The following is a 25,994-nucleotide window of genomic DNA, read 5'->3' on the forward strand; positions in this document are numbered from 1 at the left end:
GGGGATTTTCTCCCAAAACTCCAATCTATAAGCCGGCAAAGGGTACAGTCTCTTAAACCTTAAAGAAGGAGTAAATGAGACTGATATCGGACTATTGAATTGACTTTTGCTGGAGGAACTTCCGGCGAGAGGCGGAGTGTGCAGAGCGTCTGCACCTTGGCGCCTCAGCGTTAACATACAGCGCCCTGAAGTCCCTGCTACGATGGCTCCTATGGTGGAGCAGCACCATCTCTGAAGCTGGCTGTGAGTCGATCCGCAGTTGATGCGGTCTAACTGATAATTGTTTAAAGCCGTGCCAAGGTGAGCAGAGTAAGATACAGCCACGGGTGTGGTTATCTGGCAAGAGGATCGGCTGTGGAGAAGCAGCTGGTTGCTATATCGTAGAGTGGAGAGAACATAACCTGCCGGTTACGGAGGAGCAGATGGTTTGACAGCACTAGATTGCGGTGTCCCAGGAAGGTACTTTCTATATGTTAAAGCCTATATAATATCTGGAAATCGCTACATTAGCCTCCCCTGTGGGAGGGAAACATCTGTGGTTAATTTGTGCTGTTAGCATTAACTACAAGGACACTGTCTCAGCTTTCTTGTGCTGCGGTGAGTGCAGGATAAAACTCAAGGCATTTTTGGTTTAACTATGCAGCGCTGAATTGATAGGCAAACCGAATGATGGCTACTTAACTAAATGTGGAGCTTTCCATTCACATACACACATGGACTGTGATATCTATCTGGGCCACAGGCTTCTGCTATAATCTCCCATAACCTTTCTGGTAGAAGACGCTTACTCCCATAATCCTGTGGGTAGGAGTTATTGTTAATTAATCTTCACTACTTTAGTGCAAACACTGGAAAAAAGGGAAAAAGAAATAATATTCTGATCTTGCTTCTGAGCCAAATCGAAACTTTAATGTGACATTTGGACGTTTATTGTCTCTCTCCCATAACCCCTGCGGTAGGAGGTGATACTTGGCCTTTCAACACTGGTTACTCCCATAACCCCTCGGGTAGGAGTTAATGTTAATTGATCTTCACTACTTTAGTGTAAACACTGGAAAAGGAAAAAAAAAACAAAAAAACCCCAGAATTTATGCTTACCTGATAAATTACTTTCTCTTACGGTGTATTCAGTCCACGGATTCATCCTTACTTGTGGGATATTCTCAATCCCTACAGGAAGTGGCAAAGAGAGCACACAGCAAAGCTGTCCATATAGCTCCCCTCAGGCTCCGCCCTCCCGTCATTCGACCGATGGTTAGGAGAAAAAGGAGAACCATAGGGTGCAGTGGTGACTGTAGTTATTATAAATTAAATTTGAACCTGACTTAAATGTCAGGGCGGGCCGTGGACTGAATACACCGTAAGAGAAAGTAATTTATCAGGTAAGCATAAATTCTGTTTTCTCTTACTTGGTGTATTCAGTCCACGGATTCATCCTTACTTGTGGGATACCAATACCAAAGCAATAGGACACGGATGAAGGGAGGGAACAAGTCAGGTAACCTAAACGGAAGGCACCACTGCTTGCAAAACCTCTCTCCCAAAAATAGCCTCCGAAGAAGCAAAAGTATCGAATTTGTAAAATTTGGCAAATGTATGCAGTGAGACCAAGTCGCTGCCTTACAAATCTGTTCAACAGAAGCCTCATTCTTGAAAGCCCATGTGGAAGCCAGAGCTCTAGTGGAATGAGCTGTAATTCGTTCAGGAGGCTGCTGTCCCGCAGTCTCATAAGCCAAACGGATGATGCTTTTCAGCCAAAAGGAAAGAGGTAGCAGACGCTTTCTGACCTCTCCTCTTACCAGAATAGACAACAAACAAGGATGATGTTTGTCTGAAATCTTTAGTTGCTTTTAAATAGAATTTTAAAGCACGAACCACGTCAAGATTGTGTAAAAGTCGGTCCTTCTTAGAAACTGGATTAGGACACAGAGAAGGAACAATGATTTCCTGGTTAATATTCTTATTAGAAACCACTTTTGGAAGGAAACCAGGTTTGGTGCGCAAAACAACCTTATCTGCATGGAACACCAGATAGGGTGAATTACACTGCAAAGCAGACAATTCAGAAACTCTTCGAGCAGAAGAAATGGCTACTAAAAACAAAACTTTCCAAGATAAAAACTTAATATCTATGGAATGCAAAGGTTCAAACGGAACCCCTTGAAGAACTGAAAGAACTAAATTTAGACTCCATAGAGGAGCCACAGGCTTGATTCTGACTAGGGCCTGTGCAAACACCTGAACGTCTGGTACAGCAGCCAGACGCTTATGTAACAGAATAGACAGAGCAGATATCTGCCCCTTTAAGGAACTAGTTGACAGACCCTTCTCCAATCCTTCTTGGAGAAAAAACCATATCCTTGGAATCCTAATCTTACTCCACGAGTAACCCTTGGATTCACACCAACAAAGATATTTCCGCCATATCTTATGGTAAATTTTCCTGATGACAGGCTTTCTGGCCTGTATCAGAGTGTCTATAATTGATTCAGAGAAACTAGATTTGGATGCTTGAAAGGACCTTGAATAAGAAGATCCTGCCTCAATGGCAGTTTCCATGGTGGGACCGATGACATGTCCACTAGGTCTGCATACCAAGTCCTGCATGGCCACGCAGGCGCTATCAGAATTACCGAAGCCTTCTCCTGTTTGATTCTGGCTACTAGCCGAAGGAGAAGAGGAAACGGTGGAAAGACATAAGCTAGACTGAACGACCAAGGCGCTATTAATGTATCCATCAATGCCGCCTTGGGATCCCCGGATCTGGAACCGTAAAGGGGAAGTTTGGTGTTCTGACGGGACGCCATCAGATCCAATTCTGGAATGCCCCATAGCTGAGTTAGCTGAGCAAAAACCTCCGGGTGGAGTTCCCACTCCCCCGGATGGAAAGTCTGACGACTTAGAAAATCCGCCTCCCAGTTGTCTACCCTTGGGATGTGAATTGCAGATAGATGGCAGGAGTGATCCTCCGCCCATTTGATGATTTTGGATACTTCCTTCATCGCTAGGGAACTTTTTGTTCCTCCCTGATGATTGATGTACGCTACAGTCGTGATGTTGTCCGACTGAAATCTGATGAATTTGGCCTCCGCTAGTTGAGGCCACACCTGGAGCGTATTGAATATCGCTCTCAACTCCAAAATGTTTATCGGAAGAAGAGATTCTTCCCGAGACCATAGTCCCTGAGCCTTCAGGGAGTTCCAGACCGCACCCCAGCCTCTGTCGTGACAATGATCCACTCCAGTCTGCGGAAACTCAATCCCTGAGACAGGTGATCTTGAGACAACCACCAGAGAAGAGAGTCTCTGGTTTTCTGGTCCATTTGTACTTGAGGAGACAAATCTGCGTAATCTCCATTCCACTGTTTGAGCATGCACAGCTGCAGTGGTCTGAGATGAATTCAGGCAAAAGGGACTACGTCCATTGCCGCAACCATTAAACCAATGACTTCCATGCACTGAGCCACGGAAGGCCGAGGAATGGAATGAAGAACTCGGCAAGTATTCAGCAGTTTTGACTTCCTGACCTCTGTCAGAAAGATTTTCATTTCTACCGAGTCTATTAGTGTTCCCAGGAAAGGAACCCTTGTGAGCGGGGACAGAGAACTCTTTTCTACGTTCACCTTCCACCCGTGAGACCTTAGAAAGGCCAGAACGATGTCCGTATGAGCCTTGGCTCTGTGAAAGGACGACGCCTGTATTAATATGTCGTCTAGGCAAGGTGCTACTGCAATGCCCCGCGGTCTTAGTACCGCTAGAAGGGACCCTAGCTGTTTGCCCAGGAAGGCGAACCTTAGGAACTGATGGTGATCTTTGTGGATAGGAATATGTAGGTACGCATCCTTTATATCCACGGTAATCATATATTGACCCTCCTGGGTCATCGGCAAGATTGTCCGAATGGTTTCCATCTTTGAGGAATTTGTTTAGAATTTTTAGATCCAGGATTGGCCTGAAAATTCCCTCCTTTTTGGGAACTACAAACAGGTTTGAGTAAAAACCCAGACCTTGTTCTACAATTGGAACTGGGTGTATCACTCCCATCTTTAGCAGATCTTCTACACAGCGTAAGAACGCCTGTTTCTTTATTTGGTCTGAAGACGAATAAGAAATGTGGAACCTTCCCCTTGGGGGAGAATCCTTGAATTCTAGAAGGTACCCCTGAGCAACTATTTCTAATGCCCAGGGATCTGGAACATCTCTTGCCCAAGCCTGAGCGAAGAGAGAAAGTCTGCCCCCTACTCGATCCGATCCCGGATCGGGGGCTACCCCTTCATGCTGTCCTGGTAGCAGGAGCAGGCTTCTTGGCCTGTTTACCCTTATTCCAGCCCTGCAGGGATTTCCAAGTTGCTTTGGGCTGGGAAGCGTTATCTTGCTTTGCGGCAGCAGAGGTTGTGGCAGGTCCGCTCCTGAAGTTGCGAAAGGAGCAAAAATTAGCCTTGTTTTTGGCCTTAAACGGCCTATCTTGTGGCAGGGCATGGCCCTTGCTTCCAGTGATATCTGAAATAATTTCTTTCAGCTCTGGGCCAAATAGGGCTTTCCCCTTGAAGGGAATATTTAACAGTTTTGTTTTGGACGACACATCAGCCGACCATGATTTGAGCCAAAGCGCTCTTCGCGCCATGATGGCAAAGCCTAAGTTTTTCGCCGCTAGCTTAGCTAATTGGAGAGCGGCATCAGTGATAAAAGAATTAGCCAGCTTTAGAGCATGAATTCTATCCATGACCTCATCATATGAAGTCTCCCTCTGGAGCGACTCCTCCAGGGCCTCGAACCAAAAAGCCGCTGCAGTAGTTATCGGAATAATGCAGGCAATTGGTTGAAGAAGAAAACCTTGCTGAACAAAATTTTTCTTCAGCAAACCTTCCAATTTTTTATCCATAGGATCTTTGAAAGCACAACTGTCCTCTATTGGTATAGTTGTACGCTTAGCAAGTGTTGAAACAGCCCCTCTACCTTGGGGATCGTCTGCCACGCGTCCCGCCTGGGGTCATTTATGGGGAACATTTTATTAAAGATAGGTGGGGGAACAAAGGGTACACCTGGTCTCTCCCACTCCTTAGTCACAATATCCGCCACCCTCTTTGGGATCGGAAATGCCTCAGTGTATACAGGGACCTCTAAAAACCTGTCCATTTTACACAATTTTTCAGGGACCACCATGGGGTCACAATCATCCAGCGTAGCTAAAACCTCCTTGAGCCGGACGCGGAGGTGTTCCAGCTTAAATTTAAACGCTAAGGAATCTGACTCTGCCTGCTGAGAAACTTTTCCTGTGTCAGAAATTCCTCCCTCAGACAGACCGCCCCTCACTGCTACTTCTGAGTTTTGTGAGGGTACTACAGATAAATTACCCAAAGCTTCAGATTGCTCATCCTCTGTATTTAAAACTGAGCTATCGCGCTTTTTTGGAAAAATAGGCAGTTTGGATAAAAATGCTGCAAGGGAATTATCCATTACTGCTGCTAATTGTTGTAAAGTAATAGGGGCCAATGCGCTAGAGGTACTAGGCAACGCTTGCGCGGGCGTAACTGGTGTCGACACATAGGGAGAGGAAGGAGGACTATCCTCATTAGTTTCCGTCAAAGAATCATCTTGGGCTACATTTTTAAGTGTCAATGCATGGTCATTAAAATGTTTAGATACCTTAGCACACTTTAAACACAAATGCAATGGGGGTACCGCCATGGCTTTTAAACACATAGAACAAGGTCTATCAGTAGGCTTAGACAGACTTAGATAGCACTCAAATACAGAAAAATACACTTTTTGAAAAAACGTTACTGTGCCTTTAAATAATAAAAAGCACACACTTTTTTACCAAATCTCCAAAAAACATCCGATCTTTATGAAATTTACACCATATGATCCTAATGCTTTGAAAAGATTGCACACCAAGTTTCAAGCCAATTAACCCCTTATTGCCCAAACCGGAGCAAATTGAAGCTGGCCACCAGTTTAACACACTACCTTCCTTGGGGATTAGTTGTGGAACAAAAATAAGCCTCCCTGTAGTCCTCCTGCAATCTCTGGACTCTACATGTGAAGCTGCATGAAGCTATCTTGTGAAAGAACTGCGCAACTGAGGCGCGAAAATTAGGCCCTCTCCCTCTTCACTCCGGAGTTGTGAGGCCTTCCTAAGCCAAAAAAGGTGTCTAAAATTATGCCAGGCGTATAAAACCCCTAAAAAGTGTTCCAAACATGATAAACACTTGTGCAAACATCAGATTATATTAAAAAATAATCGATTTTAACCATAACAGTGTCCACCAGTGATTTAAGCCCTGTAAACTAAGCCATCCTTCTATACTGAGTCTCAGAAAATGGCTTACCTTTCCACATGGGGATTTCTATCAGTCTTCTAGCATTACCAGGTCTTGTTAGAAAAAAATGACTGAGCATACCTTAAGCAGTTAAGCCTGCAAACTGTTCCCCCCAACTGAAGTTCTCTGGTATTCAACAGTCCTGCGTGGGAACAGCAATGGATTTTAGTTACTGGTGCTAAAATCATATTCCTCTCAGCAGAAATCTTCATCACTGTTCTGCCTCAGAGTAAATAGTACAAGCCGGCACTATTTTAAAATAACAAACTCTTGATTGAAGAAATAAAACTACAAATCTAACACCACATACTCTTTACCCCCCCCGTGGAGATGCTACTTGTTAGAGCGGCAAAGAGAATGACTGGGGGGGGCGGAGCCTGAGGGGAGCTATATGGACAGCTTTGCTGTGTGCTCTCTTTGCCACTTCCTGTAGGGATTGAAAATATCCCACAAGTAAGGATGAATCCGTGGACTGAATACACCAAGTAAGAGAAAATTTATGGCAAATTTGCTTCACAGCCAAATCAAAATTTAACTGTGACATTTGCTGTCTTTCTCCCATAACCCCTGTGGTAGGAGGTGGCATTTGATCTTTCAATACTGCTCTGTGTGATAAGGGCTAAACATCTTCAAACAGCTTACTACAGTTGTTCAATATAAGGGTCCATATCTCTTATAATATCTACTGGGTTATTTTGAATAAGTGCATGGGCATATAAAAATTGTATTTTGTTTGTATCTTATGTTTAACAACAGTCGAAATATAAATGGTATACTAGGTATCAGGAGGTTAAAGGGTCTCTTAATAGCTGTGAATTTTGTGTAAGTCTTCTAGATTGTTGGTTCTGAGAAATATAACTACAAGTACAGGGATACCTAGATATACAGTCATATTAAATGTATCACATTTTATAATTATGCTTGCTAATATAATGTCCATATAGCTATGTACGTTATTTACTTCTTTCACAAGATCTTCTGTGGTATTACATGTGCTTAAGGAATTCATTTAGAGTAAAATTCAAGTCTTCGTATAAGTATTTGAGACAGGAATTTTTTTCTTTTTTCTCTGCAACATAGTGTTCTTTAAAAAGCCTTTTATATCCTCTAATGCAATACACTAAGTTATAGATATATATAATATGGCGTATCTGTAGATTAGGCCCCAGAGTTTTTACTGTAAGTTAGGGGTGAGTTGCCTCATTTGTTCACTGTACAATTTTTCATCTGAACAGGTGTAATTCAAACAGCTTGTTAGTCATAAGGAGAAAGAAGGAGTAAATGAAGTACCCAAACTATTCCATTCTCTCGAAATTACATCTAAAATAGCATCAGGAACTGGAAAAACATCTGGAATAACTACATGAGGTTTAAAAACCTAATTTAAACGTTTACTGGTTTTAATATCAAGAGGACTAGACTCCTCCATATCTAATGCAATCAACACCTCTTTAAGTAAGGAACGAATAAACTCTATCTTAAATAAATATGAAGATTTGTCAGTGTCAATATCTGAGGCAGAATCTTCTGAACCAGATAGATCCTCATCAGAGATAGATAAATCAGAATGTTGGCGGTCATATAAAAATTCATCTAATTTATGAGAAGTTTTAAAAGACCTTTTACGTTTATTAGAAGGTGGTATAACAGACAGGGCCTTCTGAATAGAATTAGAAACAAATTATCTTACATTAACAGGAATATCCTGAACATTAGATGTTGAAGGAACAACAACAGGTAATGGACTACTACTAATGGAAATATCTGCTTTTGAAAGTTTATCATGACAACTAACACAAACTACAGCCGGAGGAACAGTTACCACAAGTTTACAACAAATGCACTTAATGGTATATAAGAGTATATCGTCGATCTGAAAAGGGAGGTAGGAGAAGAGATCTCTACGACCGATAACAGAGAACCTATGAAATAGATCCCCGATAGGATGACCATAGTATTCAATATATAAAACTTAGAACAAAATATACCGAAGTCTGCACAAAAGGTGTAAATAGAGTAGTGGACTAAAGATAATCAGCAGAGGGGCTGTCGTGGGGGCTAGTATTATTCCCAAGTAATAGTATGTGTGTGTGAGGAGCAGATTGTACCAATGACATTCAAATATAAACAAAGGGGAGAGAAACCAAAGTTCACATATAAGTAGTAAAAAAGCGTGTGGGGTAATGGTTTACCCTGGATACAACACGCCTACTAGTGATAGTTATGAGCTCAATCCCTTGTCCAAGTTGTATGATGTGCTGTCTGTACAGATGATTATAGATGAAGCATATAGGCTGCTATGGTGCATGTGTGGAAATTAGTAGCCACAATACCTTAGGGGAGGAACAAAACACAACGCTGACCAGGCAGCAATAAAATGTGTACAATCTCCAACACCTCCTAAGGCTAACAATATAGACACCAATAGCGCAAGCAAGCAAACGTTGTCACAGAATACAGTTCAAGCAGCACTCACAGTTCAGCGTGTTAATACAGCCTTAGTTCCTTGTGGCTGCTGCAGCTTGCAATCCCAGCGTCTTCAAGATCCTCCTTACTGCACACACACACAGTTCAGCCCCTAAGCCCCTCCTTCCAGCATCCGGTTTCAGCAGCTCCCTTGTCAGCTACCTGCAGAGAGTACAGGAACCCTTGTGCAAAAGAGTGGAGTCCCAGAAATCCACAACGTAAATAGTAAAAAGAGGAGAATGTTCCAAATCCCTTAGCAAAACTTTGTGAGGCTGACACTCAGGTTGATTAAAAGAAATAATCTTTATTAGAATAGTCCATACGTATACAGCAAGACACCAAGGGTAAAAACAAAGTGATACAAAGTTTGACCGGTTTCGGTCAACAGACCGTAGTCATAAACTTAAAATCTTGCAACATGTGCATACTATTTAAAACAAATAGCTTCCTCTCATTGGAGGAGCTCAACACACCCATGTTTAACCCTTTAATTACCTGGCTGAAGTAATATACAAGTGTACTAATACCTTAATCTGATAGTTATTATAGTTGCATTCACATATGTACAAGTGAAACCAATCAAAAAATAAAACATAAACATAATGAAAAAACAGAAGTATACTTATAAATATAATCAAAACAATGTTCATAGACCCACCATATATAAAGTTGTCTCATAAGAAGTATGTTATAACAAAGGATATAATGTTTTAAATAGTATGCACATGTTGCAAGATTTTAAGTTTATGACTACGGTCTGTTGACCGAAAGCGGTCAAACTTTGTATCACTTTGTTTTTACCCTTGGTGTCTTGCTGTATACCTATGGACTATTCTAATAAAGATTATTTCTTTTAATCAACCTGTCAGCCTCACAAAGTTTTGCTAAGGGATTTGGAACATTCTCCTCTTTTTACTATAGTATTCAATAGGCAATACTTCCTTCACATCCCTCTGTCATTCACTGCACTCAGAGGAAAACCGGGCTTCAGCATGCTGAGAAGCGCATATCAACGTAGAAATCTAGCACAAACTTACTTCACCACCTCCATAGGAGGCAAAGTTTGTAAAACTGAATTGTGGGTGTGGTGGGGGGTGTATTTATAGGCATTTTGAGGTTTGGGAAACTTTGCCCCTCCTGGTAGCAATGTATATCCCATACGTCACTAGCTCATGGACTCTTGCCAATTACATGAAAGAAACTAACAATACGTGATATCTTCTAGATAGAAAAAACATAATTTATGCTTACCTGATAAATTTATTTCTCTTGTAGTGTATCCAGTCCACGGATCATCCATTACTTATGGAATATATTCTCCTTCCCAACAGGAAGCTGCAAGAGTCCACCCACAGCAAAGCTGCTATATAGCTCCTCCCCTAACTGCCATATTCAGTCATTCGACCGAAAACATGCAGAGAAAGGAAAAACTATAGGGTGCAGTGGTGACTGTAGTTCAAATGAAAAAATTACCTGCCTTAAAGTGACAGGGCGGGCCGTGGACTGGATACACTACAAGAGAAATAAATTTATCAGGTAAGCATAAATTATGTTTTCTCTTGTTAAGTGTATCCAGTCCACGGATCATCCATTACTTATGGAATACCAATACCAAAGCTAAAGTACACGGATGATGGGAGGGACAAGGCAGGTACTTAAACGGAAGTTACCACTGCCTGTAAAAAACCCTTTCTCCCAAAAATAGCCTCCGAAGAAGCAAGGTATCAAATTTGTTAAATTTGAAAAGTATGAAGCGCAGACCAAGACTCCGTCTTGTAAATCTGTTCAACAGAAGCCACATTTAAAAAAGGCCCAAGTGAAAACCACAGCTCTAGTAGAATGAGCTGTAATCCCTTCAGGAGGCTGCTGTCCAGCAGTCTCATAAGCTAAATGAATTATGCTTTTTAACCAAAAAGACAGAGAGGCTGCTGATGTCTTTTGACCTCTCCTCTGTCCAGAATAGACAACAAACAAGGTGAACGTTTGATGAAAACTGTAGTAGCTTGTAAGTAAAACTTTAAAGCACAAACCACGTCCAATATTGTGTAATAGACGTTCCTTCTTTGAGGAAGGATTAGGATACAAGCATGGAACAACTATCTCTTGAGTGATGTACTTGTTAGATACCACCTTAGGAAAAAACCCAGGTTGGTACGCAGGACTACCTTATCCGTACGAAGGACCAGATAAGGAGAATCACATTGTAACAGATAACTTGGAGACTCTACAAGTCGAGGAATTAGCTACCCAAAAGGAACTTTCCAAGATAAAGATTGATATCTATGGAACAAAAAAGGTTCAAACGGAACTTCTTGAAGAACCTTAGGAATCAGGTTTAAGCTCCATGGCGGAGCAACAGTTTTAAACACAGGCTTGGACCTAACCAAAGCCTGACCAAATGCCTGAACGTCTAGAATACCTGCCAGACGCTTGTGCAAAAAAATAGACAGAGTAAAAATCTGTCCCCTTTTAAGGAATTAGCTGACAACCCTTTTCTCAAAAACATCTTGGAGAAAAGATAATATCCTGGGAATCCAGACTTTACTCCATGAGTAACCCTTGGATTCATAACAATCAGATATTTACACCATATCTATGTTCAATTTTCCTAGAGACAGGCTTTCATGTCTGTATTAAGGTATCAATGACTGACTCGGAGAAGCCATGCTTTGATAACATCAAGCGTTCAGTCTCCAGGCAGTCCATCTCAGATTGATTCTATTTAGATGGTTGAAAGGACCCTGAGGTAGAGGGACCTGTCTCTGAAGCAGAGACCGTGATGGAAAGGATGACATGTCCACCAGATCTGCATACCAGGTCCTGCGTGGCTACGCAGGCGCTGTCAAAAACACCAAAGCCCTCTCCTGCTTGGTCTTGACCTCCGGAGGAAATCCCACTCCCCCGGAAGAAAAGTCTGACGACTTAGAAAATCCACCTCCCAGTTCTCAACACCTGGGATATGGATAGCTGATAGACAAGAGTGAGTCTCTGTCCAGTGAATTATTGTAAGACTTCTAACATCGCTAGGGAACTTCTGTTCCCCCTTGATGGCTGATGTAAGCCACAGTCGTGTATATTGTCCGACTGAGTATGATGTACCTCAGAGTTGCTAACTGAGGCCAAGTCTGAAGAGCATGGAATATCACTCCCAGTTCCAGAATATTTATTAGAAGGAGGGTCTCCTCCTAAGTCCACTATCCCTGAGCCTTCAGGGAGTTCCAGACTGCATCCCAACCTAAAAGGCTGGCATCTATTGTAACAATTGTCCCATCTGACCTGCGGAAGGTCATACCCTTGGACAGATGGACCCGACATAGTCACCAGAGAAGAGAATCTCTGGTCTCTTGGTCCAGGTTTAACAGGGGGACAAATCTGTGTAATCCCCGTTCCTCTGACTGAGCATGCATAGTTGCAGCGGTCTGAAATGTAGACGTGCAAACGGTACTATGTCCCTTGCCGCTACCATTAAGCCGATTTCATTCATGTACTGAGCCACTGAAGGGCGCGGATGGGATGAAAAAAACACGGCAGAAAGTTAGAAACTTTGACAACCTGGACTCCGTCAGGTAAATTTTCATTTCTACAGAATCTATCAGAGTCCCTAGGAGAGAAACCCTTGAGATTGGGGATAGAGAACTCTTTCCTTGTTCACTTTCCACCCATGTGATCTCAGAAATGCCAGTACTACGTCCGTATGAGACTGGGCAATTTGGATGTTTGACGCCTGTATCAGGATGTCGTCTAAATAAGGGGCCACTTCTATGCCCTGCGGTCTAAGGACCGCCAAAGCGACCCCAGAACCTCCATAAAGATTCTTGGGGCTGTAGATATCCCAAAGGAAAGAGCTACAAACTGGTAATGCCTGTCTAGAAAGGCAAACCTGAAAAACGATGGTGATCTTTATGCATCACAATGTGAGGATAAGCATCCTTCAAATCCATTGTAGTCCTCTATTGACTCTCCTGGATCATAGTTAAGATGGTACGAATAGTTTCCATCTTAAATGACGGAATTCTGAGGAATTTGTTTAAGATCTTTAGATCCAAAATAGGTCTGAAGGTTCCCTCTCCTTGGGAACCACAAACAGATTTGAGTAAAAACTCTGTCCCTGTTCCTCTCTTGGAACTGGATGGATCTCGTACACAATGTAAGAATGCCTCCTTCTTTATCTGGTTTGCAGATAATTGTGAAAGGCGAAATCTCCCCTTTTTTTGGGGGGGAATCTTTGAAATCCAGAAGATATCTCTGGGATATAAATTCCAATGCCTAGGGATCCTGGGCATCTCTTGCCCACGCCTGGGCAAAGAATGAAAGTCTGCCCCCTATAGGATCCGTTACCGGATAGGGGTCCGTTCCTTCATGCTGCCTTAGAGGCAGCAGCAGGCTCCTTGGCCTGCTTATCTTTGTTCCAGGTCCGATTGTCTCCAGACCGCCTTGGACTGAGCAAAAATTCCCTCTTGTTTTGCCTTAGAGGAAGAGGATGCCACACCTGCCCTGAAGTTTTTAAAAGGTACGAAAATTAGACTTTTTTTTTTTTTTTTTTTTTTGCCCTTGATTTAGACCTATCCTGAGGAAGGGCATGACCTTTTCCTCCAGTGATATAAGCAATAATCTCCTTCAAACCAGGCCCGAATAGGGTCTGCCCCTTGAAGGGAAGTTAAGTAGCTTATTTATTAAAGTCACGACAGCTGACCATGATATAAGCCATAGCGCTCTGCGCGCCAGTATAGTAAAAAACAGAATTCTTAGCCGTTAGTCTAGTCAAATGAACAAGGCATCAGAAAACAAAGGAATTGGCTAGCATAAGCTTGTCAAATATATTCATCCAATGGAGTCGCTTAACTGTAAAGCCTCATCAAGAGACTCAACCCAGAACGCCGCAGCAGCAGTGACAGAAGCAATGTATGCAAGGGGCTGCAGGATAAAACCCTGTTGAATAAACATTTTTTATCCATTGGATCTAAAAAGCACAACTGTCCTCGTCAGAGGTAGTGGTACGCTTAGCTAGAGTAGAAACTCTTCTCTCCACCTTAGGAACTGTCTGCCAGAAGTCCCGTGTGGTGGTAACTATTAGAAAACATTCTTCTAAAAAATAGGAGGGGAAGAGAACGGCACACCTGGTCTATCCCATTCCTTATTAAAAAATTTTTAGTAAACCTCTTTAGGTATTGGAAAAACATCAGTACACACCGGCACTGCATATTATTTATCCAGTCTACACAATTTCTCTGGCCCTGCGATTGTACACATTCATTCAGAGCAGCCAAAGCCTCCCTGAGCAACAAGTGGAGGTTCTCAAGCATAAATTTTAAAATGTAGAAATATCAGAATCAGGTTAAATCATCTTCCCTGAGTCAAAAAAAAGAAATCACCCACAGACTAAGCATATTGTGAGGTAGTATCATACATGGTTCTTAAAGCGTCTGTATGCTCTGTATCTACCCCCAGAGCTAACTGCTTTCCTTTAATTTCAGGTAGTCTGACTAATACTGCTGCCAGAATATTATTCACCACCTTTGCCATGTCTTGTAAAATAAACGCTATGGGCGCCCTTGATGTACTTGGCGCCATTTGAGCGTGAGTCCCTGAAGCGGGAGTCGAAGGGTCTGACACGTGGGGAGAGTTTGTCGGCATAACTTTCCCCTCGACAGAATCCCCTGGTAAAGAAACGCTATGGGTGCCCTTGATGTACTTGGCGCCATTTGAGCGTGAGTCCCTAAAGCGGGAGTCAAAAGGTCTGACACGTGGGGAGAGTTAGTCGGCATAACTACCCCCACGACAGAATCCTCTGGTGATAATGTTTTTAAAGACAAAAAATGATCTTTATTGTTTAACATGAAATCAGTACATCTGGTACACATTCTAAGATGGGGTTCCACCATGGCTTTAAAACATAATGAACACAGAGCTTCCTCTATGTCAGACATGTTAGAACAGACTAATAATGAGACTAGTAAGCTAGGAAAACACTTTAAATCAAGTTAACAAGCAAATATATAAAACGTTACTGTGCCTTTAAGAGAAACAAATTTTGCCAAAATTTGAAATAACAGTGAAAAAAGGCAGTTAAACTAACAAAATTTTTACAGTGTATGTAACAAGTTAGCAGAGCATTGCACCCACTTGCAAATGGATGATTAACCCCTTAATACAAAAAACAGATTAACAAAACGAAAAATATGTTTTAAACAGTCATAACAGCTCCTACTTTTGAAGCCCTTTTGAGCCCTTCAGAGATGTCCTATAGCATGCAGGGGACTGCTGAGGGAAGCTGAATGTCACTGTTTGTAATTTTAACTGCACCAACTGTAACTTTTATACTATAACAGTGGAAAGCCTCAGGAAACTGTTTCTATGCAAAATTTAAGCCAGCCATGTGGAAAAAACTTAGGCCCCAATAAGTTTTATCACCAAACATATGTTAAAAAACGATTAAACATGCCAGCAAACGTTTTAAAACACATTTTTACAAGAGTATGTATCTCTATTAATAAGCCTGATACCAGTCGCTATCGCTGCATTTAAGGCTTTACTTACATTACTTCGGTATCAGCAGTATTTTCTTAGTCAATTCCATTCCTAGAAAAATATTTTACTGCACATACCTTATCTGCAGGAAAACCTGCACGCCATTCCCCCTCTGAAGTACCTCACTCCTCAGAATGTGTGAGAACAGCAAATGGATCTTAGTTACGTCTGCTAAGATCATAGAAAAACGCAGGCAGATTCTTCTTCCAAATACTGCCTGAGATAAACAGCACACTCCGGTGCCATTTAAAAATAACAAACTTTTGATTGAAGAATAAACTAAGTAGAAAGCACCACAGACTCTCACAACCTCCTATCTATGTTGAGGCTTGCAAGAGAATGACTGAATATGGCAGTTAGGGGAGGAGCTATATAGCAGCTTTGCTGTGGGTGGACTCTTGCAGCTTCCTGTTGGGAAGGAGAATATATTCCATAAGTAATGGATGATCCGTGGACTGGATACACTTAACAAGAGAAAATGCCATAATTAATCTTACAGAAACTTCTGGGAGAGCATGACATTGTGAATAGAAATTTACCAAAAAAAATTAAAACCTTAAAGCCATGAACATACAGTATCATGCTACATAAAAGTTGTTGGTTTTTAAATAAAAAAAATCTATAATTTCAGGATGAATAACCTTTAGATTTTCTTCTATTATCAAATTTGCTTTATTCTCTTTGCATCCTTTATCAAAGGAGCAGCAATGCACTCCTAGCAGAACATAACACATTGGTTATGCCAGAGATAAGAGGCATTTATGTAGAGCCACTAATTGGCAGCTAGCTCCCAGTAGTGCAACAAAGGATACCAAAAGAACAAAACAATTAGATAAATTTGAGTTAATTGGAAAGTTGTTTTATCTGAATCATGAGTTTAATTTAATTTTGACCCCATTGTTCCTCTATGGTGAGGAGGGAGGGACAAGCAGTAAAAATGAAAGTGAATCAATGTATTGTTTTATTTACATGAAATTATTTAAATTGTTAATTTTAAAAAGGTAATGATTATTTTCTTTAGTTAAATAAAACTATTTAAATTGTTATTATTAAGGCAATTATTTTTTTTCCTCTCCTTCCAATTAAGTAAAGCTGGAAAGTTGATCAAATCTGAATGATAAACCTATTAAACTGGAGATAGCTCACCTCCCAATAATTGCATAGTTATCTATGTATTTATAATGGTATATAGCTAAATCAGTTATTTTCTGAGCTAACTGGAAAATAATCTGAAAAGATATATGATTTAAATTGAGTCTTACTGACTAGTAAGGATTTAAAGTGATGGTAAAGTTAACCAGTCTGCAAATGAGTTTTGTGAAAATTGAGATGTGAAAGATGAGATGTTTGTTTTTTTCTAGAACTGCATATGCATCATTTTTCTTCTTTTAGATTACTTATTATTCAGCACAGCCCCCTCAGCTAAAGCTTTTTTCTACTTATGATGCTCCATGCTTGCAGCCAATTGGATGCTTAGCCACATGGCTTGCTTTTTTTCTACATGCGGCCGTGTCAAACTTAAAACACATGCACATCTTATTCAGTTATATCCCTCTCCGCAGTTGACTTATGGAACGCTGCGTGCTTGTATTGAAGGGCTGAACATGTGCATTTGATCCTAAAGCGGCAGCACCCTTTATCATTTATTAATGCTTGCAAGTTGCACCTGTAAGATTGTCTAAATGTTGTCTGCCTTGAAAATAAATACAAAACACAATAATTGGCAGCACTCTCTGAATAAACTGGGTGCACTTCTCCTGACACAGGCAGCTACCCCAGAGCAATGCAGGTGAAAAACTCACTAGGGATCAGCTACAAACATATTAACAACATAGAAAAATGTTATGTTTTTAGTATGTGCCTTTCTTATGTTTTTATGGTTAGTCACTAACAAATTTTGCACACAGACTGTTTTGAGGTTAGCATACTATGTCATGGGAGGGATGTGCACCCAGTTTATTCAGAGAGTTGCCCAGGTTAAAAGGGATAGTGTACTGTAAAATTGTTTTTCCCTTAACGTGTTTCCAATTACTTCTTATACCAGCTGCAGGCAATAAAATGTGAGAAATGGCTTGTTTTAGTTTTTTTGTATATGAAATAGCTGGTTTTGTTCTTTGAAACCACAACCCAATAAACTTGCTTGAGCTTATCACTTTCTGTACACTTATTTTTGTATTACCTCTTTCTGTATAAAAAAAGACAATATTTTGAAAGAACAATTGAAAATTTACATTTTAACACCTTTCACTGGAGGCCTCGGGTGATTTCACTGATAAATCAATGTTAAGCAAAACAGGTCGCAGAACTGACCCCTTAGAAAAACCACTAGTAACTGCTCCCTCCGCTGAATGCACTCCACTTTGAAGCCAATCTATAGTCTAAATAGCATACACCAATACACGCAACACCACTCATGAAAGACTTACTCTTTCAAATTAGAAAGTCTCATGCCTCTATCGGTAGTCTAGGAGGGAATTTATAGGTTGCTCTGGCTTCTAAAAGGGGGTATACCACACTATTTAGGCACTAAAATGGAAAGTGGCTGCTTTTAATTAATAATCAAATTATGGGTCCGGTAATCACCATGACATAGTTATCACCTTAAAGAACTACCAAATAAATTGTTTTTATACTAAAATTAATCATCATGACAGCAATGGCTAAAATAAGTGGGCAAACAGGTTGATTATAAAATAAGTTGACATTTTATAAATATCTATATAGAGTGATTGGGTTTAAGTTTTTTTCTACTGTGTTTTAATCTGTTTTGAAGCATGTATTATTATTATTATTATTATTATTATTATTATCATTTTCAATTTTTTAAAACATTTAAAATTCATCTTGCATTTTTTATAGCTGGTTATTTTATTCCTACTCATTTGCGGCATACTTTTCAATGGCACAAAAGTGCCAAAAGGTACACTGTATCTTCCAATTGTTAGTTACTGAAAAACAGGTATAGCATTGTGTAAATGTGGAAGCATGGGATGTTGGAAATATTTGGGAATGAATAACAGAACAGAATACTTCATTGATGAATAAGAGAGTTTGGTCTGCTTCTGTTGGAAAAAAGGTAAAATGTATGCAAGTAAATCACAGAAAGCATGACTGAAGTTTCAATTAAAGGAACATTAAAGTGTTCTCCCTTTTAATGTGTTCCAAATGGTCCATTTTACTGCTGGAGTGTATTAAATTCTATGCAAACAGCTTCTTTACCTATGTTATTTGAAATAGCTACTTTTGCCTGTTGTATTCCCTGTCTTCATTGAAAATAATAAACATTGTCTCTGTAAAAAAGCTATGCAACGTGAAAACAATAACACCAATATGAGGGAGAGATTTTTTTTTATGTGGAATAGCTGGTTGTGTTTAATAAACCCCCCAGCAATATTTACAATTTTATAGTAGAGTGTCCTTTTAAATGTGTTAATAACCTAAAACAGTTTCAACACGATTAAATGTCCCATTAAGAGTGACAAAAAAGATGTTACCTTAGAGACTTTTTATTCTCAAGATTATGACCCTGAATGAAAGATTGTTCCCGAAGAATCTCTTTCATCTCATAACATCTGAGTTTTTCTTTTAGTTCAGCAACCTGGTAGGAACAACATTCATGTCCATTTAGGAAGTCTTTCCAAGAGTATATATACTTCAGTCACCACAAGTATACTGTTTGATAAGCACATTAAGTACTCACCTCTGCTTTCAACTCCTCACATATTGCGGCATATTTGCTGATGTGGCAATCAAGGTTGATAACGTTACTCTTCAGCTGTATATTCCAAAAGAGGAAATGTGTTTAAAATCAGAAAAAAAACATTACTTATACACTAAAAATGTAAAAGATAATGAAGACACTGTCCAAACGAGGGCATCAAATCTAAAGGAAACAGATATACAGTAATGAAGAAGTGGGTCAAAAGAGAAGGGGGACAAGACAAATGGTATGAAAGTTGAGAGATGTACGGTCAAAATGGAGAGTTATTAGAAGGGGAGATTAAAGATTTGAGAGCAGGACAAAGTACAAGTGAGAATGACTGAAGTAGATGAGAAAGGATAGAATTAAGTGGTCACTGTTGCTAGATAAGATGATGAAAGAACAACTCATACCCATTCCTCAAATAATGTGGAGCAGATGGTGGCAAAATGGAGGTGGTGTAGCTGAAAGAAGAGAGTTAATTCCTGCCTAATTGTATTAGTCTGTAAAGCAGGGGCCAGATCCTGAAAAAAATGGTTGATTCATGCAAAAGGAATAGGTAGGACGAGTAAAGCCTCAACTAGGACAAAGAATTGTTGAGATTCAACAACCATTGAGGTTGGCATAAATTGGTTTGTGTAAGAAAAGCTCTGCTACAAAAGTAGAACATAACTATGGAGTGGAGGAAGACATTTCCCACTGCTATTTAGAGTAAGTTAATTTTTTTTAAAAACACTTTTTTTTTGGGGGGGGGGGAGAGATATGTCAGGGCTGAGGTTAAATTTCTCAGAATTTTACTTTTTCATTTATTTAAAAAAAAAAATATTTGAGGAGGTAGCCTGTCTACAGTGGAAGATGACAGGATGATGCTGCAAGATGAGGTGAAGTGTAGGTTTTTACGTAGGAGTCCATTAGGAAAAGGCCAAAAGAGGAAGTTAGAGGAGTTTGGAAATAGCAGGTACATTACAATTAATAACAAAGATGTTGAAGTCACTAAGAATAGATTGCTGGTATGCAAAAAAGGGAACCAAGAAGAAAGAGGATAAAATAAACTGTGTAGCTCAAGCTGGGGAGAATGTGGGGGGGGGGGAATTATCATTGCATGAAACTAAAAAAGGAGAAAAGTGAGTGAAAAGAAATGGGTGATAACTGTCAAATCTACATTTTAATGAGAGCATGATGACAAACCCTTCACATTGTCCGCATCCAGATGTTTAGGTGTAACTGTAAGACAGTCTAACATAGGAAAGTGCAGCAGAAGAGAGAAAAAGTCATGTTTTAGTGAGGCCAGGAAGACTGAGTGTAAAAAGAAGGGGTTGACATAAAAATATGAGGGTATTGCAGGAAGGAGATCAGATACGGGATAGGAGGAGAGAATGTGAGATGAGGAGCTAATTATGGGACAGGTCCTATGACTGAATGCGATTTATAAAGATATAAAATTCAATTAAGATCTTAATAGATCGCTGTCATCTAGAAGTCAATCTTAATAACCTTCACAAATGGGTAGAAAAAAAAAGCTGCTGTGTAGTAAATGTTCCTGTTTATGAGAAGCAACCAACAGATATATAATGTGATTTACTAGATCTTCCATCCAACATATACACAGACCATCACATGTCATTCTTCCACTAGAACAATCACACTAACCATTACAGAACATGTAATCTCTATCTACTAGGACATCAAACTCCAGTCATTCAGTTTAACACAACAGGATTTAAATATCTCATGATGTTCCTGGTTGGACCACCGGCTGCATCCTGCTCAGCCCATAGGCAGAATTTTTTTCCACTTTCTGCTATGAGATTTGTTTTTTAGCGAAAAAAATTCTGCAGGTCATTTTGAAATAAAATTTAAATTAGACAGTTATACTACAGCACCATCTTAGTTGAAATGTGTTGATTAACTAGAGAATAAAGCATTTTTAAAAAAGTTTAATATCATATTGCAGCAGGCAAAAAAATCCCTGAGAGCCAGTCATCAACCAATGCGCTGCTGCTTTGCATCACTGCTCAGTATTTGACTGCTCTCTTCAAACAGCTCTTCACTCTGTCTGCACAGCGTTGAGGAAAACTTACACAGTACAGCCGGAGGACAGTGCTGCCTGATATGGACCAGCACTGTAAAGCAAAAAAGCCAACAGTTCCTGCTTGTGTCCCATTTTTTCTGCAGCCATGCTACATTTTCTGTGATGACATCTCAGACAGGGACAGGCACAGACCAAGGCTGTGGTGGACATTTTCCAAAGTACAGACCTTAGTGAAAAACACCAATTTGAAATTTAAAACATAAAAAACACTGAGTTTAAACATGCATATAAGGCCAGGAACTAACGAAAGTATTCAGAAAATTAGGCAGCCTAGATGGACCGAAAAGTTCCTATCTGCTGACACATTGTATGTTTCTATAAAAAGTATTGTAATCATTGTCACACAACTCATAATCTGCAAATATAAACCATGAACCACGGAAACAGGCTGCACTGGTAGGAAGCTCGCTTCTTATTAAATGTCTACTCAAAGTTTGAGTCTCAAACTATAGTAACTATAGCTAATTTAACCCTCATCTTGCAAAAAGGACAGCAATACATTGATAGCAAATGCCTGGCAGACTTTCCAGCAGATGTAAGGGTATAAGTTTCTCAATGGGTAACTGTTTTGTATGCGGGGTATATACTGATTAATTATGCACACACATGCTCATTAAAGCATTTTCTGGGTTTTCCTATCCATAGTGCCTTTTTTTTTAGCTTCTACATTCACAAGCACCATCACTCTTCCTTGCATTGGATAATGTGCTATGCCAGTTTTCACTGTTATCTATTTATTTTTTTAAACAGTCATGATTGGTTTAGACTAGAGATTAATCAATCAGGACAGGAGTGTAGTAGGCAGTCAGACATTGTTAAAACCGAGCCTGCCAACCTCTGATTGATGCGATTGTGATAGTTATTTGAGTTTAGCACTAGTATAGATGTAAACATAAATATATACATTGATTTATTTATATATCAGATCAGATTTATAAACTAACAAAAACAGAACTACCTCATTGCCAGAACTAAAAAATATAAAATGCCATCTGACTGGGAGGGAGAGCAATTTATAAACTTCAAGGCTGACAAGCTTCATAAATCTTTTTTTTTTTCACATTTAGTCTTACCGTGCCTAAAGGTTTTAAACAATGGGACGGGAGGCAGAGAACAGTCTGCACTCTGCTCACAAACAATTCTTTCTATCTTGACTTCTTCAACTTCTACTCGTCAGTCACTTTCCCGCTGCTACTGAGTCCTGACTACTCTAGTCTGAGTGCGGCGTGACGTCAAATGACGAGGGCCCGGCCCCCAACCCCGCCTAACAAATGTGTTGTCAAGAAGACCACTGCGTGCATCAAGGAGAAGTCCACTGGAGTCAGGTACTCCTCCCTCAGACCTTCAACGCCACAAAACGGGTGGCAGACAGCCCAAGGCCTGAGGAAAGAGGCCCATAAGCACTTTGAAACGCGTTGCAGATTATATTTAAGTTTTAAAAATACTTTTTTGTTCCAATAAATATTCCTCTATACATAGAGGTTAATTTGTTTTTTTATCTAAGACTGCGTGTTTTTTTACTTTTATTCTAACTGTGGATCTGGTACCCGTTTGCCTGAGTGAGCTAGCTGGTGGGCTCATATTAACCCAGCTGGTCTGACTTGCACTGCATTATAGTGCACCACTTTAGTGAGTATATTCTTTGGAGGATCTTTGGGAATTTTCTCTATTTTGTAGTAATTTCATGCACTATTGTGTACCCTTCCCCCTCCCTCTCTGTATCTTACTTTGCAGCAACCTTTGGTATATCCACGATCTGGAGTGAGCCAGCTGGTGGGCTCTGATCTATCCAGCCTGCCTGACTTGCCCTGCCACATAGTGCGCCACTTTTGCGAGTGTCATTCTGTAGAGTGATGTATTGATACCAATTTCCAACAATTGTTGTGATCTTCTGCACCATCGGAGCGCTTTTTTCTGTTTTTTCCTATTTGCAGTTTCTCCACTTTGTTTTAAGAAGAGCTAATCCTGGTGTATCTCCCCACATCCATCGACAAAAGCCTCTAGATGGCGCCTTTGTCCTGAGGGACCATCTTTGATTACCTTTATTTGGTGATTTTTTTTAAAAAATGTGTTTATAATTTTAAAATCTGCTTCTTTTTAAGTTTACTTTCATTTAACATTTTTTTTACTCAATGAGCACTGTTTCATATCCCTTTAATATATGTTCAAATTAAACTATGTATTGAAGTTCAAGTATGCATATTTTGCGAATACAAAAAGCATCCCCTGAGTTGCTGTACAGGCAGCTTATAAACACAGCCACCAAAGATTTTAGCCTGATCTACTGTGTTTTGTGTAGGTAGAAAAAATGTGGTTTGTTAAATACTCTTCTAAATATGATGGATAATCCTGATAATAAAGTTAAGCTAATACTTGCAGTTTTGCTTTAAACATGGATCCTATTTTAGTAAAAGCTGAAATTAATATCTGAACTCACTATAACATACGCACACAACTCAACTGCACATAAAGCAAGAAAAAGAAAAAAAAAAAAAAAAAAAGTATAGAATAAAGAAGTATAGTTCTATTTTTTTTTTTTTTAAAAACAACATAATTTATGTAAGAATTTACCTGATAAATTGATTTCTTTCATATTGGTAAGATTCCATGAGCTAGTGACGTATGGGATATACATTCCTACCAGGAGGGGCAAAGTTTCCCAAACCTCAAAATGCCTATAAATACACCCCTCACCACACCCACAATTCAGTTTAACGAATAGCCAAGAAGTGGGGTGATAAGAAAGGAGCGAAAGCATCAACAAGGAATTGGAATAATTGTGCTTTACACAAAAAAAAAATCATAACCACCATAAAAAGGGTGGGTCTCATGGACTCTTGCCAATATGAAAGAAATTAATTTATCAGGTAAATTCTTACATAAATTATGTTTTCTTTCATGTAATTGGCAAGAGTCCATGAGCTAGTGACGTATGGGATAGCAAATACCCAAGATGTGGAACTCCACGCAAGAGAGTCACTAGAGAGGGAGGGATAAAAATAAAGACAGCCAATTCCGCGGAAAAATTAATCTTCAACCCAAATCAAAAGTTTTAATCTTAATAATGAAAAAACCTGAAATTATAAGCAGAAGAATCAAACTGAAACAGCTGCCTGAAGTACTTTTCTACCAAAAACTAAGCCCAGGAAGTAGAAACTGACCTGGTAGAATGAGCCGTAATCCTCTGAGGCGGGGATTTACCCGACTCCAAATAAGCATGATGAATCAAAAGCTTTAACCAAGAAGCCAAGGAAATAGCAGAGGCCTTCTGACCTTTCCTAGAACCAGAAAAGATAATAGACTAGAAGTCTTCCTGAAATCTTTAGTAGCTTCAACATAATATTTCAAAGCCCTTACCACATCCAGAGAATGTAAAGATCTCTCCAGAGAATTCTTAGGATTAGGACACAAAGAAGGGACAACAATTTCTCTACTAATGTTGTTAGAGTTCACAACTTTAGGTAAAAATTTAACCCCTTAACGACCAAGGACGTACCCTGCACGTCCTTAGTCTGGAAAGCAGCTGGAAGCGATCCTGCTCGCTTCCAGCCGCTTTCCGGTTATTGCAGTGATGCCTCGACATTGAGGCATCCTGCAATAACACTTTCTGGCCATCCGATGCAGAGAGAGCCACTCTGTGGCCCTCTCTGCACCGGACATCGATGGCCGGTATCGTTGGTGGGTGGGAGCCGACTTGGGAGGCGGGTGGGCGGCCATCGGTGAGCTCTGTAAGGTGGAGGGGGGCGGGATCGGGGGCGCGCACGTGCACGGGGGTTGGCGGGCGCGTGCACGGAGCGGGTGGGAACCGCTACACTACAGAAAAAAAGTTAGAAATAAAGTGTAAGAAAAAAAATTAAATAAACATTTTTTTTTAAAAGCATCTAAGGGATCTGGAAGGGGTGGGGGGTTGGTATGGGGGGGTGGAAGCTACACTACAGAAAAGGGACATTTTTTTTATAAAACACATATTTTTCACTAAAATGGGTACTGGCAGACAGCTGCCAGTACCCAAGATGGCGCACATTAAGTCAGAGGGGGAGGGTTAGAGAGCTGTTTGGTGGGGGATCAGTGAGGTTGGGGGCTAAGGGGGATCCTACACAGAAGCATATGTAAATATGCTAAAAAAAAAATGCACAAAAAAGCCCAAATTTTCCTTTTATTTTAGTACTGGCAGAGTTTCTGCCAGTACTTAAGATGGCGGGACATTTGTGGGGTAGGGGAGGGAAGAGAGATGTTTCGGAGGGATCAGGGGGTCTGATGTTTCAGGTGGGAGGCTGATCTCTACACTAAAGCTAAAATTAACCCTGCAAGCTCCCTACAAGCTACCTAATTAACCCCTTCACTGCTAGCCATAATACATGTGTGATGCGCAGCGCCATTTAGCAGCATTCTAATTACCAAAAAGCAACGCCAAAGTCATATATGTCTGCTATTTCTGAACAAAGGGGATCCCAGAGAAGCATTTACAACCATTAGTGCAATAATTGCACAAGCTGTTTGTAAATGATTTCAGTGAGAAACCTAAAATTGTGAAAAATTTAACGTTTTTTTTAATTTGATCGCATTTGGCGGTGAAATGGTGGCATGAAATATACCAAAATGGGCCTAGATCAATACTTGGGGTTGTCTACTACACTACACTAAAGCTAAAAATACCCCAAAAAGCTCCTTACATGCTCCCTAATTAACCCCTTCACTGCTGGGCATAATACACGTGTGGTGCGCAGTGGCATTTAGCGGCCTTCTAATTACCAAAAAGCAATGCCAAAGTCATATATGTCTGCTATTTCTGAACAAAGGGGATCCCAGAGAAGAATTTACAACCATTTATGCCATAATTGCACAAGCAGTTTGTAAATAAATTTGTGAAAAAGTGAACGATTTTT

The 25,994-nt window shown here is 40.2% G+C and overlaps 1 protein-coding gene across 1 annotated transcript in view; it reads right to left on the reverse strand.

Annotated features, from left to right (window-relative positions):
* LOC128638676 (kinesin-like protein KIF18B) overlaps positions 1-25,994 on the reverse strand; it is a 258,121-nt gene that overhangs the window by 203,048 nt on the left and 29,079 nt on the right. The window contains exons 8-9 of the mRNA XM_053690790.1: positions 19,017-19,091; positions 18,811-18,914 (exon numbers count right to left, since the gene is read on the reverse strand). Of these exons, the coding sequence (XP_053546765.1) occupies positions 18,811-18,914; positions 19,017-19,091 (179 nt within the window). The remainder of the gene's footprint in view (positions 1-18,810; positions 18,915-19,016; positions 19,092-25,994) is intronic.

The sequence above is a fragment of the Bombina bombina genome, chromosome 8 (genome assembly GCF_027579735.1).
Source record: "Bombina bombina isolate aBomBom1 chromosome 8, aBomBom1.pri, whole genome shotgun sequence".
Lineage (NCBI taxonomy): Eukaryota > Metazoa > Chordata > Amphibia > Anura > Bombinatoridae > Bombina > Bombina bombina.